The following is a 21,034-nucleotide window of genomic DNA, read 5'->3' on the forward strand; positions in this document are numbered from 1 at the left end:
AGCTGTCACCAACACTGGTCCTCTGTGCCCCTCACTGAATCATAATTTGCTGAACTGTCCCATGAAGCTTATAATCAGTCCTTAATAGGATTTTAGTGCCTATAACCCAAAAGCACTTTACATGCATCACTTCTTTTCTTTTCCTCCTTCCTTCTCTGAGGCTTCTGTGTGATATTTAAATATCTGGCTAAGTTTTATCTGATTCCCTGAAAACTTCTCCAATGATGAGATGTAGGAAAACTGTTTCTCTCCTGGGAAAGGTCAGATTGCAGGGAGAGGGAGGATGTAAATGCCTGAGACCCGAGGGAAGAGGAGGAAATTGGTTCCTTCCCAACAGCCATTTTCTTGGTTTCTCTAGATTTCAAGGAGAGTCAAAGATAAAATGAGTATTTTAATTCAGTTTCAGAAAAAAAGGGTACATGACTTCGATGAGAAAGCATAAAATTAAGAGGCTTTTCTGGAAATCCAAGAAAAAGAAATAATGGCATTAATATGTTCAATAATTTTCTGGATCTTCTTCTTGTGTCAAAAGCTATATATTTTCTCCTCAAAAGCAGCTGCTCCAAGAACTAACTACCCCTCTTTATCTCCCTCTAACTGGGACAGACTAATTCCCCTCCACCCCCACCTCTCTTCTTTCAATAACACTGCGTAGGTGTTAATGGCCTGGGCTCTCACCAATGAACAGAATTGTCCTTTAAGCCAGCAACCCACAGGCAGTGGCACCCAAAGCCTCACCCCCAGTCCCCAGGGCAGAAGCCACAGAGCTGGCATTGTTTCCACTGTCTCAGGAAGAAGGAGCCAAAAGCTGACCCTCAGCACAAATCAAAGCCCAATATGGAGACAGAATAACTGCTTCCAGAGTTGGCAAGCTGTGGGCAAAAAAGGGGAGTTTTTGCAGCCACCCCATCTTTAGACACAAGGGGAAAATTAGACCCTTTTCCACTATTATGGTCTACAAGGTACTCTACTGCTCCAAGGGGATCTGAAAGTACAAAAGGATCTAAACAAATAAGGAGAACTTTTCCCCAGCTGGAGATAAGAATGAAAAACAGAAAGATGGATAAATGTAATAAGGTGTAGGAAGATGATGCTGGGAACCTCCGTTCTTCACATGGCTGCCAGCCCCATAGAGGACAACACAGTAAGAACCAGGACAACCACTCCAGACTGGTATAGCTGGGGAATCTTCAGGCCTTTTCCTAGATCCCACATCTGTGGACAAAGCAAAAAAAAAAAAGGAATTTCAGTAAACAGGACATTAACAGTTCCTGTGTCAGAAAGTAATTCCACCTAAAGGAATGGACACCTCCTCTCAGCATGATTCTAGAGAAAAGCGCTTCTACCCTTATGCCCCATCTTTACCCTTCTCAAAACCCACAGTATGGAACCTATTTTCCAATTACTCCAATGACAGAAAATCAGGTTCTATTGTGTGGTGATGGTAGGAGTAATGTTCAATGTTCTCTAGAATGCCACAGGCCCCATACCGTATACAAAAGCTTCCAGAATGAATAGATAAAACTTTTCCTCAGGACCACACATCTAGATTAATGTTTCTCAAAGTGTATTCTTCCAAACACTTGTTCCTCAGAATGTTGAAAGCCATTATATGGGCCAAAATAAAGTTCTGTGGTCATACAAAGTTCGTAAACATTTAACTGCAAGGCTTTCTAAACAGTTGTTTTTTTGTTTGTTTGTTTGTTTGAGACGGACTCTCGCTCTGTCGCCCAGGCTGGAGTGCAGTGGCGCTGCCACCAGCGCAATCTCAGCTCACTGCAAGCTCCACCTCCCAGGTTCACGCCATTCTCCCGCCTCAGCCTCCCGCGTAGCTGGGACTAGAGGCGCCTGCCACCACGCCCAGCTCTTTTTTTTTTTTTTTTTTTGTATTTTATTTATTTACTTATCTATTTAAGACGGAGTCTTGCTCTGTCGCCCAGGCTGGAGTGCAGTGGCAGGATCTCGGCTCACTGCAAGCTCCACCTCCCGGGTTCACGCCATTCTCCTGCCTCAGCCTCCCGAGTAGCTGGGACTACAGGCGCCCGCCACCACGCCTGGCTAATTTTTTGTATTTTTAGTAGAGACGGGGTTTCACCGTGTTAGCCAGGATGGTCTAAATCTCCTGACTTTGTGATCCGCCTGCTTCGGCCTCCCAAAGTGCTGGGATTACAGGCGTGAGCCACCGCGCCCAGCCTCTTTTTGTATTTTAAGTAGAGATGGGGTTTCACCGTGTTAGCCAGGATGGTCTGGATCTCCTGACCTCGTGATCCACCCGCCTCGGCCTCCCAGAATGCTGCGATTACAGGCATGAGCCACTGCGCCTGGCCTCTAAACAGTTCACTAATGTACACTGTGAATCTCCAAAAGAGAGATATAATATGCATTATTTCCTAGATATAGTCAATCTCAGAATCTTTTTATAGAGGGAAACTCTGTTTATCAGAGGACTAGTATTCTAAAGGATACTCTGAGATCTAGAACACTATTTCTCAATTTTGTTTTGACTGTGACCCCACTAAGAAATACCTTTAAAATTGGAGCCCAGTAGATATGTATATATAATATAGCAAAAGTTGATAAAACAATATTTACCATTACTGAGTGGTACCATATATATACAAATACATATATATTTATATATAAACAAATTTCATTAAAAAAATACATTTTTTTTTTCCTTTTTGTGGAGAAAGGGGTCTCATTTTATTGTTCAGGCAGGTCTTGAACTCCTGGGCTCAAGCTGTTCTCCTGCCTCTGCTTCCCTAAGAGCTGGCATTACGGGCGTGAACTTCTGCACCCAGCTTCTCCAGTGGCACCATCTTGACTCACAGCAACGTCAGCCTCCTAGGTTCACTGCCTCAGTCCCGCCAGTGGCTGGGACTACAGACGCATGCCACCATGCCCAGCTAATTTTTGTATTTTTGGTAGAGACGGGGTTTCACCACATTGGCCAGGCTGGTCTCGAACTCTTGACCTCAAGTGATAACACCCTCCTCAGCCTATCAAAGTGCTGGGATTATAGGTGTGAGCCACCATGCCCAGCCCCTGCCTATATTTTCTATTCTATTTAAATTTTTTTGTTGGTAGCATGCCACTAAATTAGTTTTCTACCAATTGAGTTAAAACCCACATTTCTTTTTAATATTAAAAAATAGAGACAGAGTCTCGTTATGTCTCGCCCAGGCTGGTATTGAACTCCTGGGCTCAAGCAATCCTCCCGCCTCAGCCTCCCAAAGTGCTGGGATTACAGGTGTGAGCTATCTCACCCAGCCCCCACTGCACAACCCCCCACTTTTTAAAAAAGTTTTGAGACAGGGTCTCACTTTGTCATATAGGCTGGAGTACAGTGGCACAATTTCAGCTCACTAAGGCCTTGACCTCCCAGGTTCAAGCAATCCTCCTGCCTCAGCACCCCAAGTAGGCTGGGACTACAGGCACCCGTCACCATGCCTGGCTAATTTTTTGTATTTTTGGTAGAGATGGAGTTTTGCCATGTTGCCCAGGCTAGTTTCGAACTCCTGAGCTCAAGCAATCCACCCACCTCGGCCTCCCAAAGTGCTAGGATTACATGCGTGAGCTACCACGCCCCCAGCCCCACATTTAACAAAACACTAATTTTGACTCTCTTGTGTCTTAGGGATATTAACATATTAATATTATATTATAAGTCACTAAATGAGCCCCTGGGGCAAATGTAGTCTTCATTTTCCACACTTCCCACATACATGGCACCTTAACACACACACACACACATACGCCTACAGTCTGAATGTACAACTGCCTAAATTAGGAGTCAGTTTGGAGAAAAGATGGAGAGAGTCCAGGAAAAAAAAAAAAAAATCAAGATGAGAAGATGCCTTCACCTCAACCCTCAAATAGCTTCTAACTAGGAGATCAGGAGTCAAGCAGATTCCACAAAGAGTTGTTTTGCTTAAATAAGGACAGTGTTTCTATTATAGAGAGTTGAGTCCTACTGGGTAGTGGTAGTAGGCAGGGATATTCCGTAGAATGCCACAGACCCTATAACCTCCTACTCTTTCACTCCTCACTCCCCCATTAGATCTTCTGGCAAGTCAACGATCAAGTTCAGAGACCAAAAACTACAGACTGTCACAGAAAACACAAAATCCTGTCCCACACTCACAGCCAGTACTTGCTAGAAGAAAAAATAAAAGCAGACTTAAGGACCTTTAGGTTCTTCACTTCCCTCAACAAAAAGATTACCATCACAGGCAAGAACCAGGGCAGAAAAGCTCTAAGTTCTGCGATTTTATAAAACCTCCCCTCTCTTCCCCCCATATTGAGACAAAGACAAATATAGGGCAAGTCTCTGCCTGAGCCAAAATATGAACAGAGGAAGCTGATCAGCTGATTTTCTTTACAGAGCTTTGTTCTGTGGAATAGGAAGTCATTAATGGAAATGTCCTCCCTCTCTACCGCCTCCCCCTCAGGGAAGTGAAAAGTCATTTTAAATCAAACTGAACACTGCCCCAGGGAACAGTTGATACAGACACTTAATTTAATAAGTCATTTAGTCTCTCATCTTTTTTATTGCATTAAACTTGCTATTGGACCAGACTGAAATCCAGAAAGTGCTTGTCTCTAAGGCTATGATTTGAAAGTAATAAAAAGTCAAATTAAGGCAAAAGCATCCATCTGACAGTTGGTTCAGGTTCAGAAGTAATGAAAATACAGAAAGAACTGAATTTTAATTGTCTTTTTGGAAGCAAAACTAGGGAGACTACAAAATATAAAATCCCTCTTTTTTTTTTGTTTTGAGACGGAGTTTTACTTTGGTCACCCAGGCTGGAGTGCATGGCATGATCTTGGCTCACAGAAACCTCTGCTGCCTAGATTCTCCTGCCTCAGCCTCCCAAGTAGCTGGGATTACAGGCACACACTACCACCTCTGGCTAATTTTTGTATTTTATTTTATTTTATTTTATTTTTTGAGACAGAATTTTGCTCTTGCTGCCCAGTCTGGATGGAGTGCAATGGCGTGATCTCGGCTCACTGCAACCTCTGCCTCCCAGGTTCAAGCGATTCCCCTGCCTCAGCCTCCCGAGTAGCTGGGATTACAGGCATGCACCACCATGCCCAGCTAATTTTGTTTTTTTGGTAGAGACGGGGTTTCTCCATGTTGGTCAGGCTGGTCTCTAGCTCCCGACCTCAGATGATCCGCCCACCTCGGCCTCTCAAAAGTGCTGGGATTACAGGCATGAACCACCACGCCCGCCTATGTTTTTTTTTTTTAGATGGGGTCACTCTGTCACCCAGGCTGAAGTGCAGTGGCACAATCTCAGCTCACTGCAACCTCCGCCTCCCGGGCTCAATCAATCCTCCTACCTCAGCCTTACGGGTAGCTGGGACCACAAGCGCACACCACCATAGCTGGCTAATTGTAGAAACCAGTTTTGAGCAGACCATGAGGTCACACAGGAGGCAACATGGACAGTTTTCACTCTATTAAATGATTCCTGCCGTGTGCGGTGGCTCGTGCCTGTAATCCCAGCACTTTGGGAAGCCAAGAGTTCAAGACCAGGCTGGCCAACATGGTGAAACCCCATCTCTACTAAAAATACAAAAAAAAAAAAAATTAGCTGGGTGTGGTGGCGGGCACCTATAAGGCTGGCCAACACGGCAAAATAAGGTCTCTACTGAGATTGCACCATTGCACTGCAGCCTGGGCAACGGAGCAAGACTTTGTCTCAAAAAAAAAAAAAGAAGATACCTAAACTCAATATTAAAACCTGGGATTCTTGGCACCCAGTTTCTATTAAAGTTGGCCCCATTCTGTCCAACAGCTCAAAACAAAAATGCAATATAATGTGTAGATAAGAAAAGGTAAATCTATTTGTGTCCCATCAGAAGCATTACTCTGGGTCAACAGGAACATAAGAATGAAAGCAGCAACAATGTTTATCTAGCTCATAACTGAATCCCCAGTGTCTACAACAGTACCTGACACATAAATAGGTACCAATTAATATTTATCTCATAAACATGCATTCTATGCCTTCAGGGATCTCTTTTAATAATATACCTCTCAAAAATGAAGACTTCAGCAGGACACAGTGGCTCACGTCTATAATCCCAGCACTTTGGGAAGCTGAGAGGGGTGGATCACAAGGTCAGAAGTTTGAGACCAGCCTGGCTAACATGGGGAACTCCGTCTCTACTAAAAATACAAAAAATTAGCCAGGGGTGGTGGCACGTGCCTGTAGTCCCAGCTGCTCGGGAGGTCGAGGCAGGAGAATCTCTTGAACCCAAGATGTGGAGTTTACAGTGACCCGAGATCGCACCAACTGCACTCCAGCCTGAGAGACAGAGCAAGACTTTGTCTCAAAAAATAACATAACATAACATAAGGAAGAGTTCACAATGAGACCCTGCAAGTATCTGTGAGGCCTATACCATTGCTCAGCTACACCACCAGCAGGACTGCCAGAAAATACACAGGGGAACTTGTTTGGCTTTCCCCAAGAGGGCTTTGAGTCACAATTAACCTTAAGAACAGCACTAGTTGGGCGTGGTGGCTCACGCCTGTAATCCTAGCACTTCAGGAAGCTGAGGCAGGTGGATCACCTGAGGCTGAGGCAGGAGGATCACCTAAGGCCCGGAGTTCGAAACCAGCCTGGCCAACATGGTGAAACCCCATCTCTACTAAATATACAAAAATTAACCAGGAGTGGTGGCACATGTCTATAACGCCAACTACTTAAGAGGCTGAGGCACGGGAATCTCTTGAACCCAGGAGGCAGAAGTTGTAGTGAACTGAGATCGCACCACTGCATTTCCAGCCTGGGCAACAGAGCAAGACTCCAATCTTGGGAACAACAACAACAACAAAAAAGAACAGCACTAAACCCAGTAATGAAGGAGAGAATCCTCCCAGCTCCCCACTCCCTTCACAGAGAAAATGTGCAAATCCCCAATTAACTTACCAAGTGTCGGATCCCATTCCAGGTATGATACATGAGAGGGAAGACGAGTGCAAACTTAGCTGTGTGGATCAGTGCTGGCCCCAGACACAGGGACTTCACAAGTTCCAAATAAGACTCAAAGTTCCCAGGGAGTAACAGGGCCGACATGCCAAAAAGAGAGACCCCTGAGGAGAAAACCAAGTAGCTCGTCACGGCTGCTCACAAGTTACAACTAATATGACACATAAAACTGAGACCCCTGGCACCTCATACAATTCTAAACCATTTTGAAATGGAGAAGATTTTTGTTTTGTTTTTTTCTTGAGACAGAGTCTCATTCTGTCACCCAGGCTGGAGTGCAGTGATGCAATTTTGGCTCACTGCAACCTCCACCTCCCAAGTTCAAGCGATTCTCCTGCTTCGGCCTCCTGAGTAGCAGGGATGACAGGCGCCCACCAAAACACCCAGCTAATTTTTGTATTTTTATATACGGGGTTTCACCAAGTTGGCCAGGCTGGTCTCGAACTCCTGACCTCAAGTGATCTGCCCACCTTTGCCTCCCAAAGTGCTGAGATTACAGGTATGAGCCACTGCGCCTGGCCTTGAAAAGGAGAAGATTTAAACTCATGTTCAAGTTTATAGTGGGAGACAGACTACTTGGGATCTGATCATAAACTAAATGTGCTATATGTTTTAGTACATTATTCCTCCTTTCAACATCCCTCTCATTAAAAACTTCACCTGTGGCCGGGCGCAGTGGCTCAAGCCTGTAATCCCAGCACTTTGGGAGGCCGAGACGGGCGGATCACGAGGTCAGGAGATCGAGACCATCCTGGCTAACACGGTGAAACCCCGTCTCTACTAAAAAATACAAAAAATTAGCCGGGCGAGGTGGCGGGCGCCTGTAGTCCCAGCTACTCGGGAGGCTCAGGCAGGAGAATGGCGTGAACCCGGGAGGCGGAGCTTGCAGTGAGCTAGATCCGGCCACAGCACTCCAGCCTGGGCGGCAGAGTGAGACTCCGTCTCAAAAAAAAAAAAAAAAAACACTTCACCTGCCAGTTCAGAAGTCATGCCTTGCTATATCATCTAGTTCATCATCTAAGTAAGAAAAGGTAAAAACAGTGTACTCAGTTCAGAGAAGAGTGAGAAAAAAAAATTAAGTTCTCTTTTTTTTTTTTTGAGACAGAGTCTCGCTCTGTTGCCCAGGCTAGAGTACAGTGGTGTGATCTCGGCTCACTGCAACCTCTGCCTCCTGGGTTCAAGCGATTCTTGTGCCTCAGCCTCCCAAGTAGCTGGCCTTAGAGATGCATGCCACCACACCTCGCTAATTTTTGTATTTTTAGTAGAGACAGGGTTTTGCCATGTTGTCTAGGCTGGTTCGAACTCCTGGCCTCAAGTGATTTGCTCACCTTGGCCTCCCAAAGTGCTGGGATTAGCAGCATGAGCCACTGCGCCTGGCCCATTTTTTATCTTTATTTTCTAGTGTTGCTACCTCTGAAGAGAGAAAAAATTTAAAATCATTCAAATCTCTATTACACAAAAATTTAAATTAAAATGAATTAGAGACCTAAATGCTAGAGCTAAAACTATAAAACTCTCAGTAGAAAGCACAGAAACAAATCTTCATGATCTTGGATTAGGCAGTGGTTTCACAGATAACACCAAAATCATAAATGACAAAAGAAAAAACAGATGAATTGGATTTCATCAAAATTACTAACTTCTGTGCTACAAATAATACCATCAAGAAAGTAAAAGGACAACCCAAAGGAATGGAAGAAAATATCTGCAAATCACGGAGGACTTTTATACAGAATACATAAAGAACTCTTACAACTCAATTAATAAAATGACAAATGGATCTGAATAGACATCTTTCCAAGGAAGATAAATCAATGGCCAATCAGTGCATGAACAGATGTTTAACATCATTAGCCATTAGACAAATGCAAATCAAAACCATAATGATATAATATAAATACTATGTGTATATATTTGGAAGATTATTTCCCTATGTGAAAGAAAAAGTATGAATACTTTAATGTCTGACAGGGCTACATTATTTGTTGGAGCTCAGTGACTATCAACCACCAATGACTAACAAATCAAGTATAACAAATATGAAACTCAAATTAGAATTAAGATGTTATCTTGGCTGGTGCAGTAGCTCATGCCTGTAATCCCAACACTTTGGGAGGCTGAGGTGGGCAGATTATTTGAGGTGAGGAGTTCAAGCAGCCTGGGCAACACGGTGAAACCCCATCTCTACTAAAAATACAAAAATTAGCCAGTTGTGGTGGCACATGCCTGTAGTCCCAGCTACTCGGGAGGCTGAGGCAGGAGAAACCCTTGAACCCAGGAGGTGGAGGTTGCAGTGAGCTGAGATCGCACCACTGCACTCCAGCCTGGGCAATAGAGTGAGGCTCCATCTCAAAAAACAAAACACAAACACACACACACACACACACACACACACACACAGAAATAAGACGTCATCTGTAAAATGGGAATAAAATTAAAAAAAAAAAAGAAAAAGAAAAAAATAAGAGGCCAGTTGTTTCCTATTTTGGGGAAGCAAAAAAGAGTAACCACACCGCAACTCCCAGAGACCCTGATCTGACAGTTTGGGATCATTGCTAGAACTGTGGTTTCCAAACTACACCAAGCTGCCCTGGGGTACCACAGCAAACTCACAGGTCCTACAGGATACTTTACATATTCAAATGAACCACAGTGATACTTAACATCTGTTGGTCATCATGTGAACCACTACGAGCTCAAGGTAGTTCGGTTTCAACATTAGATGTTAGATTTCTTACAATGATCACATCTTTGCAAAGCTGGGTTTTCAACAAAAATGAAGCACTGTGTGAAAATCAGTGTGGAACAAGAAATGAGGTTAGTAGTGTCCAATCTGATTTCTAAGGTTGGAGGAGTTGTATAATATCCAACAGCATATATATCCCATTAGTAAGTAATTATGATTGGCTGGGTATGGTGGTTCTAACTATCTTTTGAATTTCAGTGCCAACACAAAGCTCTGAAACTTCAATAGCCAAACATATGCCTTAGATATCTGGGCAAACTCATCCCTGATCTAGGCACCAAATGGGACAGCAGGCTCATAGCTGAGTCCTAGGGATGGCCACATACCAATATTAACCAACAGAAGACCAGACCCTGATATGGTGTTATCCTAGGATAACACCACCTACTCTCAAACGACCTACGAGAGTTAAAACTCATGGAAACACTAGGATGTGAATAACAGTGTCTTCAGCTTTTGTCTTCCTATGAATAATACAGAATTATGTCAATTAGTTTAATCAATTCAAAAAGAGAAGACTGCCTCTAAATAAGTCAAATGTTTCCAAAATCATTCTACTACTACATACCCCCACACCAATTTTTTTCTTTTCTTTTCTTTTCTTTTTTTTTTCTTTGAGATGGAGTCTCGCTCTGTCGCCCAGACTGGAGTGCAGTGGCACAAACTCAGCTCACAGCAACCTCCACCTCTCAGGTTCAAGCAATTCTACTGCCTTAGCCTCCGGAGTAGCTGGGACTACAGGCGTGTGCCACCACGCCCAGCTAATGTTTTTGTATTTTTAGTAGAGACAAGGTTTCACTACATTAGCCAGGCTGGTCTCAAACTCCTGACCTCAGGTGATCCACTCACCTTGGCCTCCCACCCGCCTCGGCCACTTCAGTTTCTTAAGTTCTTAAATGAAGATTCTCCTGTTTCTCAGATTATTATGAGGGTTAAATAATTACGTAAATGTTCAGTAAATAATGGCTACAGCAATAGTAGTATTTGAATTAGGTGGTGTTTTTCTGATGGGTTGAGTCCTTAAACAAAAAACATAAAATGATACAGTGTCTGGATATACACAGAATAATGGTTATTTCTGACTGGTGGGATTATGGGTAACTTTTCTAAGTACACATTTCTATAATATTTTCCTTCTTGGCAATATGTTCTTGTAATCAGGAAAAAAAAATTTTTTATACAAATCTCTGGGAGGTCAAGGAGATCTGGAATTATTACCAGATTCCAACCCAGATATAATTAGGAGAGATCATGTTGGCTGACTGCCTCACTAATTTTTCAAAAAAGGCTCCACCTCTTCAAACAGGAATATTAATCAGTTAATTCAATTGAAAGCTACTTTAGCCAAAGCTTTAACCATTACAAATGAAAAACATATGAGAATTAAATATGAGATTTTCTGAATTCTCCTCTGATGTTCGGTACACTGGGAATCAGGAAACTGACCCCACGCCTAGAACCTGAGTGCCTCAGGAGAGTCCTCTAACAGCTAAACAATTTCAATTGGGAAAATAAAGCCACTGAAGCTGCCCCATCTAATCACTAAGAAAAATTAAATGATGCTTTTTCTTGACTGCCAAGACCAGTTCCTGCTGGCCCCACCCCAGTTAAGTCCTATATATGTAACTGTGCAGACTGTCAGCAAGTCCTATTGTTACTTCCAGAAGTCATCATAAGCTCTTTCAGACACTTCTTCCTAGCAAGCCCCTGCAGATGTCACAGCAAATGAAAAGAAAACATCTAAAAGAGCCTTCATGAAGCTGTTCAACTGATGATTAAAACTCAGTGTGACAGCATGTAACTGTTCTTTTATTTACAGTGTTGTTACACTAATCTCATCATGATGTATTCTACCCATCTGCTTCCCCACAGATTCTCTCTCAAGGTCAAGAGTATTCATGCAGTGAGGTAAAGTAAAGCATTTCTGAGAAGCATTTTCTCTTCTGGTGGGAGTTTTGCCAGGTCATCCCAACTTGGTAATGCAAGGACGAGATGTAGCAGTCAGCAGTTATGAAATAGGAAGGGCTGAGAAGGACTTTTTAAACTACAAATAATCACACATTTTCTGAGAGGTATAAGATTAACTATTCTGATTATTAATGTAAATAATAATCACCACCAAGCCTGTATTGGGAATTTCATATACAGTATTTAATTTTTATAATCCTTAACAGGCATTATTTTATTTTATTTTTTTTTTTTGTTTTTTTGTTGAGACAGAGTCTCGCTCTGTCGCCCAGGCTGGAGTGCAGTGGCCGGATCTCAGCTCACTGCAAGCTCCGCCTCCTGGGTTTACGCCATTCTCCTGCCTCAGCCTCCGGAGTAGCTGGGACTACAGGCGCCCGCCACCTCGCCCGGCTAGTTTTTTTTTTTTTTTGTATTTTTAGTAGAGACGGGGTTTCACCATGTTAGCCAGGATGGTCTCGATCTCCTGACCTCGTGATCCGCCCGTCTCGGCCTCCCAAAGTGCTGGGATTACAGGCTTGAGCCACCACGCCCAGCCCGACAGGCATTATTTTCAGTAGAAAAAGAAATGATAATGTAGCAGACTGAAAAGTAACTAGAAGATCTCTCAAGAGATCTCAAAGATGACAAGAACTCTTGTTGCATTTTCTACAGCCCAAGGCCTACCTTCAGGCTTGTCAAAATTACAAGAGACTAAAGTATAGAAGATAGATGGCAAAACCTCTTCTAATAACCAAAATCCAAGACCTAGAAAGCCAAATTAAAAACTAGCAGATTACAGCAAATGGAAGAAATAATTTTGACAGAAATGTCATTTAGGCCAAGCTGAGGCTGGATAAACCAGAATCACACGTGCACCACACACACTTCTCCACTGACTAGATAATTTGTGCCTTCCAGGTTCAATGTCTCTCTCCTTTGACTCTAGAGAATAAACACTGAATATTTGGTTCCTTGGCCTTCTCTTGTTTCCTTTTTTGTTTCTGATTACCCATTTCCCTCTTACTATCACCACCACTCATCTCATTCTTTGTCCGTCCCAAGAGGCAGGTCAAACCCAGATGCCTACAGGAGCCGAACAGATGTGTGAATCAAGCAGAGTATAAGGCAATTAAGGCCATATAGACTAGTGGTGCTCATAGAAAACGGCTGGACAGGGGAAGTATGTATGTTCCACCTAAACGCACTCAAATTCCATTTCTTTTCATCACAGTACAAAGAAACAAAGTATATCTGTTGACCAAGCATGGCCCACAGGCTGCCAGTTTGTATTCTGAGAAAGAATATAATACTACCAACTGAATTATTGCCTTACTTAATTTCAATCACATTCTGATCTTATGTCTCTAACACATTTGGGTTATCTTGTTTTTTTAAAAAAATACCTTTATTTGGTATAATTGAAACATGAAAAAATTGTACATATTTAATGCATATGTTTTTATGAGTCTGGAACTTTCATTGATGTTTTCAGCTACACTACATTACTCAGTGGCATGTATAAACTTTTCTTTTTCTCAAATGGAGAGCAAATCATATCCACTGTGAAAGAATTTATACTAGTTTCAAGCTCTCTAAATTCTAACTGTTGCCCCATACACGGCAAAAAGGTATTATCAAGGCTGGGCATGGTGGCTCATGCCTGTAATCCCAGCACTTTGGGAGGCCAAGGTAAGCGGATCACTTGAGCTCAGGAGTTGAGACCAGCCTGGGCAACACTGTGAAACTTCATCTCTATTTTTAAAAAATTGTTTAAAAACTAGGCCGGGCACATGGCACACCCCTGTAAACCTAGCACTTTGGGAGGCCGAGGCAGGTGGATCACCTGCAGTACAGAGTTTGAGACCAGCCTGGCCAACATGGTGAAACCCTGTCTCTACTAAAAACACAAAATTAGCTGGGCATGGTGATGTGTGCCTGTAAGCCTAGCTACTGGGGAAGCTGAGGCAGGAGAATCACTTGAACCAGGGAGGCGGAGGTTGCAGTGAGCCGAGATTATGCCACTGCACTCCAGCCTGGGAGACAAGAGCGAAACTTGGTCTCAAAAAAATTTTTTAAACTAAAGAGAAAAAAAAGGTATTATCCAAATTTGTGGACAAAACAACTGAGGCTTGGTGGCAGGTGTAGTGACAAATAACTTTTTCAAGGTAAAGTCTCACAGTTAGTGACAGAGTTAGAACTGAATTCAGATCAGCCTCATTCCAAAGTCTGCAATTTTTCACTTTTTCAGAGACGGAGTCTCACTCCGTCGCCCAGGCTGGAGTGCAGTGGTCGGATCTCAGCTCACTGCAAGCTCCGCCTCCCGAGTTTAGGCCATTCTCCTGCCTCAGCCTCCCGAGTAGCTGGGACTACAGGCACCTGCCACCTCACCCGGCTAATTTTTTGTATTTTTTTAGTAGAGATGGGGTTTCACCGGGTTAGCCAGGATGGTCTCGATCTCCTGACCTACTGATCTGCCCGTCTTGGCCTCCCAAAGTACTGGGATTACAGGCTTGAGCCACCGCGCCTGGCCAATTTTTCACTTTTTCTATACTCAGTCTGAATAACCAGGATTTCTAAAATATAACAGATGATATGTAAGAATCAATAACTAATATCCCATCTCATGACAGGCCCAGAGGAAAAACACAGTCATTTTCAAAGCCCATCAGTTACTTTATGAATCTAAATCTTTTGGCTTTTCTAGAGAATAGGCTACCTGCCTGAGCAGCAGGTTTGCCTACAAATTCAGGCAATCTCTCATGAAAGTTCTGATTCTTACATCTGACCCTGTTTTTACTTTATTTTTTATTTTTATTTTTGAGATAAAGTCTTGCTTTGTCACCCACGCTAGAGTGCAGTGGCATGATCTCGGCTCACTGCAACCTCTGCCTCCTGGGTTTAAGCGATTCTCATGCTTCACTCTCCCAAGTAGCCCAGATTACAGGAATGTGCCACCTACACCCAGCTAATTTTTTGTATTTTTAGTAGAGATGGGATTTAGCCATGTTAGCCAGGTTGTACTCAAACTCCTGGCCTTAAGCAATCCACCTGCCTTGGCCTCCAAAGTGCGGTGTTTATAAGCGTGAGCCACGGCACCTGGCCTGACTCTGTTTTTAAAGACTACCCAAAACATTCAAGACCATTCTTATATCCATTCAAGCTAATTATACAATTCATATACAGATATATGAATATCTGTATATATTGGTTCAAAGCTTAAAATATCTGTTGTTTAGCATCTTTATTCTCTCTTCCTAATCTCATGCTTTATGTTATATGTTTTATCTGTTATTTATGCTTTCCTAGACTCATTCATTATTGCAGCTTCAGCTATCTGCCATTCTCAAAGCATGTACCTAATTTCAACTAGACTTTTTCTGTCACTAGGAAAAATCCTGAGTATTTTTTTTTTTTTTTACTTATTTATTTTTGAGACAGTCTCGCTTTGTCACCCAGGCTGGAGTGCACTGGTGCAATCCTAGCTCACTGCAACCTCTGCCTTCCAGGTTCAATCAATTCTCCTGGCTTAGCCTCCCAAGTAACTGGGATTATAGCCATGTGCCACCACAACTGGTTTTTTTTTTTTTTTTTTTTTTTTGTATTTTTAATAGAGATAGGGTTTCACCATGTTGGCCAGGCTGGTCTCAAACTCCTGATCTCAGGTGATCCACCCGCCTTGGCCTCCCAAAATGCTGGGATTACAGCCGTGAGCCACCGCACCCAGCCCTAAGTACTTTAATCCTTATGAAACCTAAGCAATGGAAGAGTGCTATTAGTCTCCTCTTTCAGCCTTTTAAAACATTGTAGGCCAGGTAGAGTAGCTCATGCCTGGAATCCCAGTACTTTGGGAGGCAGAGGCAGGTGGATCACTTGAGGTCAGGAGTTCAAGACCAGCCTGGCCAACATGGTGAAACCCTGTCTCTATTAAAAATACAAAAATTAGCCAGGCATGGTGGCACACACCTGTAGTCCCAGCTGCTCGGGAGGTTTGAAGCAGGAGAATTGCTTGAACCTGGGAGGAGACAGAGGCACAGCGGGCCACAATGGCGCTATTGCACTCCAGCCTGGGCGACAGCGCAAGACTCCATCTCAAAAAAACAAACAAAAATTTTAAAGTTCCATTTCAATAAATTCTATTTTAAAGTCAAACTAGTGTTAACGTGTTTTTTTAAATTTATATATTAGCCATAAAATCTCTATAGTTAAAATAAATAATTTATTTTGTATTTATCCAGGCCAGCTTGTCCTGTTACTGGAACTAAAGAGAACATGAACTTTTAATGACTTATCATCGTCTACAGCATGGCAATCAGAGTCCTTCACCATCTGGCCCACTTTCTAGCCTTATCTTCCATCACTTCTCCCATAAACATAATTTTTTTTTTTTTGAGTCCCACTCTGTCATCAAGCTGGAGTGCAGTGGCGTGATCTTGCCTCACCGCAACCTCCGCCTCCTGGGTTCAAGTGATTCTCTGCCTCAGCCTCCCGAGTAGCTGGGACTACAGTCGCACACCACCACGCCCGGCTAATTTTTGTATTTTTAGTAGAGATGGGGTTTCACCATGTTGGCCAGGATGGTCTCAATCTCTTGACCTTTTGATCCACTTGTCTTGGCCTCCCAAAGTGCTGGGATTACAGGTGTGAGCCATCGCACTCGACCCCATAAACACCATTCTTAAGAAACAGACCTCAGCTGGGTGTGGTGGCTTGGAATGGTGGTAGGTGCCTGTAATCCCAGCTACTTGGGAGGCTGAGGAAGAGAACTGCTTGAACCCGGGAGGCAGAGGTTGCAGTGAGCCGAGATTGCACCACTGCACTCCAGCCTGGGCGACAGAGCGAGACTCCATCTCCATCTCAAAAAAAAAAGGGGGGGCCGGGCGCGGTGGCTCAAGCCTGTAATCCCAGCACTTTGGGAGGCCGAGACGGGCGGATCACGAGGTCAGGAGATCGAGACCATCCTGGCTAACACGGTGAAACCCCATCTCTACTAAAAATACAAAAACTAGCCAGGCGAGGTGGCGGGCGCCTGTAGTCCCTGCTACTTGGGAGGCTGAGGCAGGAGAATGGCGTAAACCCGGGAGGCGGAGCTTGCAGTGAGCTGAGATCCGGCCACTGCACTCCAGCCTGGGCGACAGAGCGAGACTCCGTCTCAAAAAAAAAAAAAAAAAAGAAACAGACCTCATCATAATTATCCAATGATCCGGGTGATTTCCAATCCCTATACCTTTCCATAAAAGAATTTTTCTGTTGGAATGCCCTCCTCTACCTCCTCTTCACAAACTCTCCTGTTCAAGCTTCTTTCAAGCGTTCTAACTCCCTTAGATCACAGTCAACTCCGTGTCCTGAGTTCTGCAACCATGGATTCTGCATCTGTGGATATACAACTAACTGTGGATTGAAAATACTGGGTTGGGGAAATGAATGGTTTTATCTGTACTGAACATGTACAGACTTTTTTTTCCTTGTCATTATTCCATAAACAATATAACTATTTACATAGCATTTACATTGTATTAGGTATTATAAGTAATCTAGAGATGATTTTAAGTGTATAATGTACATAGGATATATCCAAATACCACATCCTTTTATATAAGGGACTTGAGTATCTGTAGATTTTGGTATCTGAAGAGGAATCCTGGAACCAATCTCCAACAGATAATATGGGACGACTGTACTTGTTGGTTTCTCCTCTGGGGTCTCATATATCTTATTAAAAAGTTATCATGGCCGGGCAAGGTGGCTCACGCCTGTAATCCCAGCACTTTGGGAGGCCAAGGTGGACAGAACACCTGAGTTCGGGAGTTCGAGACCAGCCTGACCATCATGGAGAAATCCTGTCTCTACTAAAAAATACAAAATTAACCGGGCATGGTGGTGCGTGACTGTAATCCCAGCTACTCGGGAGGCTGAGGCAGGAGAATCACTTGAACCTGGGAGGCAGAGTTGCGGTGAGCTGAGATCGCACTATAGCACTCCAGTCTGGGCAACAAGAGCAAAACTCTGTCTCAAAAAAAAAAAAAAGCTATCACAGAGAATTATAAATATTTGTCTTACTCCTTAGATTCCTCTATCTTTGAGAGCAGAGACTATGTATTATCCCTATCTAATCTCTAATGCTTAATAGGAGGTTAATTAGAAGGTAGGAAAAATGAACACTTCCAAGTGACCACTATGAGCAAAGTGATTTACATGGGTATGTTCATTTAGTAAATAAAGATTTTCTAAGCACCTATTGAGTGCTAGAGGGTATGAATGGTAAATAAGATAGAGTACCCACTCTTTTAAGACTTTACAGTCTAAAAAAAGACACAGATTTGGCTGGGTGGGGTGGCTCACGCCTGTAATCCCAGCACTTTGGGAGGCCCAGGTGGGCAGATTGCTTGAGGTCAGGAGTTCGAGATCAGCCTGGCCAAATAGTGAGACCCTGTCTCTACTAAAAATAAAAACATTAGCTGTGCATGGTGATGGGTGCCTGTAATCCCAGCTACCTGGGAGGCTGAGGCAGAAGAATTGCTTGAATCTTGGAGGCAGAGGTTGCAGTGAGCCGAGATCACGCCACTGGACTCCAGCCTAGGCAACAGGGCAAGGCTCTGTCTCAAAAAAAAAAAAAAAAAAAGGCAAAAAAACACAGATTTATAAAAAGTTAGCAAATAAAATAATTACAACTGCCAGGCGCAGTGGCTCACACCTGTAATCCCAGCACTTTGGGAGGCCGAGGTGGGCAGATCACAAGGTCAGGAGATTGAGACCATCCCGGCTAACACGGTGAAACCCCGTCTCTACTAAAAACACAAAAAATTAGCCAGGCGTGGTGGCAGGCGCCTGTAGTCCCAGCTGCTGGGGAGGCTAAGGCAGGAGAATGGCGTGAACCCGGGAGGCGGAGCTTGCAGTGAGCCAAGATCATGCCACTGCACTCCAGCCTGGGCGGCAGAGCGAGACTCCGTCTCATAACATAACATAACATAACATAAAATAACATAAAATAAAAAAAATAAAAATAATAAAAAAATAAAAAAATTTTTAAAATTTAAAAAATTTTAAAAATAAATAAAATAAATTTAAAAAAATAAAAAAATTTAATTTAATTTAATTTAAAAAATAAAATAAAATAAATAACATAAAAAATAAAATAAAATAAAATGAAGTAAAAAATAAAAAATAAAATAATTACAACTTGTGTAATAAAACTTTGTAAGAAACAACACAGCACAATAAGAACTATGAAGAAATAGAGTACTGTAAAACAGAAATAAGGAAGCTTCTACTTTAAACATGGTGGTAAGCAAAGTGCTCGTTGAGTTAACATTTTGCTAAGATGTAAAGGATAAGAAAGAACTAACCAAGCACAGTGCAGCAAGAGGTCAGGGTGGGCATTTCAGACTAAAGAAACAAAACATGCAATGGCTCTCAGTTGGGAAATAATTTTGCCTGTTCCAATGAGTTCAAACACCAGTGTGGCTGGAGCATAGTAAGCAAAGGGAGGAATGGCAGGAATGCGTTAGGGAAGAGCCAGAGCTGGCAGGGCAAAGGCCATGGTGGATATTTGAATTTTAATCTAAGTGCTAAAGTGAACACAGTCATTGGGAGAGTCTAAGAAAGGAAGTGACATGATTCCATTTATTTTCAAAAGATTTTTCTTTTTGTTGTGTGAAAAATGGATGGGACGAAGGCCACAAGAATGCAAAGATCACAGTTGCCGGAACTGACTTCATTTCAGACCAAATGATCCAATTTCTCTTGCCATTCGGTCCGGGGCACGCTATCTTCTAAGAGACAGTTGCTATTAAATGTATCATGTTTCTCATCCTTGTTTCCATAAAGCAACACCAAGAGCATAAAGTTTCTTGAAATCCCAAGAATTCTGAGATAGGCATTATTAATATGCCTATTTTATAAGGAATAAGCTGAGGTTTAGAGAATTAGGTAATTTGCTTAAGTCATGCACCTGGCAAAAACCTGTTCCTTTGTGATTTTGATGGAGGGAACTTCAGCATTTGAAGAAAACAGTATAACTACTACTCTATAGAAAACAGCTACTATATTCTATCATGGAATTAGGAGAGAAAGTTTGGGAAAAACAGGACATATGCTGATGAATGCAAGGCCACCATTCAAAGGGGTAAAGACAGAAAAAATACAACTTTTTTCTTTTTTTTTTGAGATAGGGTCTTGCTGTCATCAGGCTGGAGTGCAGTGGCACAGTTATAGCTCACTGCAGCCTTGAATTCCTGGGCAATCCTCCCTACATCAGCCTCCCTAGTAGCTGAGACTATAGATGCATGCCACCACTCCGGGCTAATGTTTTAATTTTTTTTTTAATTTTTTTTTTGAGATGGAGTCTCACTCTGTCACCCAGGCTGGAGTGCGGTGGCACAATCTCAGCTCACTGCAAGCTCCGCCTCCCGGGTTCACCCCATTCTCCTGACTCAGCCTCCCAAGTAGGTGGGACTACAGGTGCCCGCCGCCAGGTCCGGCTAATTTTTTGTGTGTTTTTTTAGTACAGACGGAGTTTCACTGTGTTAGCCAGGATGGTCTCGATCTCCTGACCTCGTGATCTGCCCACCTCGGCCTCCCGAAGTGCTGGGTCTTGATAGGTTGCCCAGGATGGTCTCCAACTCCTGGGCTCAAGCAATCCTCCTGCCTCAGCCTCCCAAAGTGCTCGGATTACAGGTGTGAACCACTGCACCCTGCCCAAATAATTCTTCAGTTGTGAAAAATATTCAATTCTAGCCAATACAAATGTATGTATATATTTTTTTTTTCTTTTTTTTTTTTGAGACGGAGTCTCACTCGTCGCCCAGGCTGGAGTGCAGTGGCACGATCTCGGCTCACTGCAAGCTCCACCTCCTGGGTTCACGCCATTCTCCTGCCTCAGCCTCCCGAGTAGCTGGGACTACAGGCGCCCGCCACCATGCCTGGCTAACTTTTTTTTTTTTTTTTTTTTTTTGAGACGGAGTCTCGCTCTGTTGCCCAGGCTGGAGTGCGGTGGCCGGATCTTGGCTCACTACAAGCTCCGCCTCCCGGGTTTACGCCATTCTCCGGCCTCAGCCTCCCGAGTAGCTGGGACTACAGGCGCCCGCCACCTCGCCCGGCTAGTTTTTTTGCATTTTTTAGTAGAGACGGGGTTTCACCGTGTTAGCCAGGATGGTCTCAATCTCCTGACCTCGTGATCCACCCGCCTCGGCCTCCCAAAGTGCTGGGATTACAGGCTTGAACCACCGTGCCCGGCCAATTTTTTGTATTTTTATAGAGACGGGGTTTCACCATGTTAACCAGGATGGTCTCGATCTCCTGACCTCGTGATCTGCCTGCCTCGGCCTCCCAAAGTGCTGGG

At 43.3% G+C, this 21,034-nt stretch overlaps 1 protein-coding gene across 4 annotated transcripts in view; it reads right to left on the reverse strand.

Moving 5' to 3' along the window:
- Positions 1-359: 359 nt before the first annotated feature.
- Positions 360-21,034, reverse strand: part of SDHC (succinate dehydrogenase complex subunit C) — a 50,617-nt gene continuing 29,942 nt past the window's right edge. For 2 of the 4 annotated variants that reach the window (XM_033195691.1, XM_033195689.1), the window contains one exon: positions 360-1,215. In XM_033195691.1, the coding sequence (XP_033051582.1) occupies positions 1,004-1,215 (212 nt within the window). In that variant the 3' untranslated portion in view covers positions 360-1,003. Of the gene's footprint in view, positions 1,216-6,944; positions 7,109-21,034 lie in introns of all 4 variants that reach the window. The other 2 variants (XM_033195688.1, XM_033195690.1) reach the window with 2 other exon arrangements.

This window comes from Trachypithecus francoisi, unplaced genomic scaffold (genome assembly GCF_009764315.1).
Source record: "Trachypithecus francoisi isolate TF-2019V2 unplaced genomic scaffold, Tfra_2.0 Lachesis_group5, whole genome shotgun sequence".
Taxonomy (NCBI): domain Eukaryota; kingdom Metazoa; phylum Chordata; class Mammalia; order Primates; family Cercopithecidae; genus Trachypithecus; species Trachypithecus francoisi.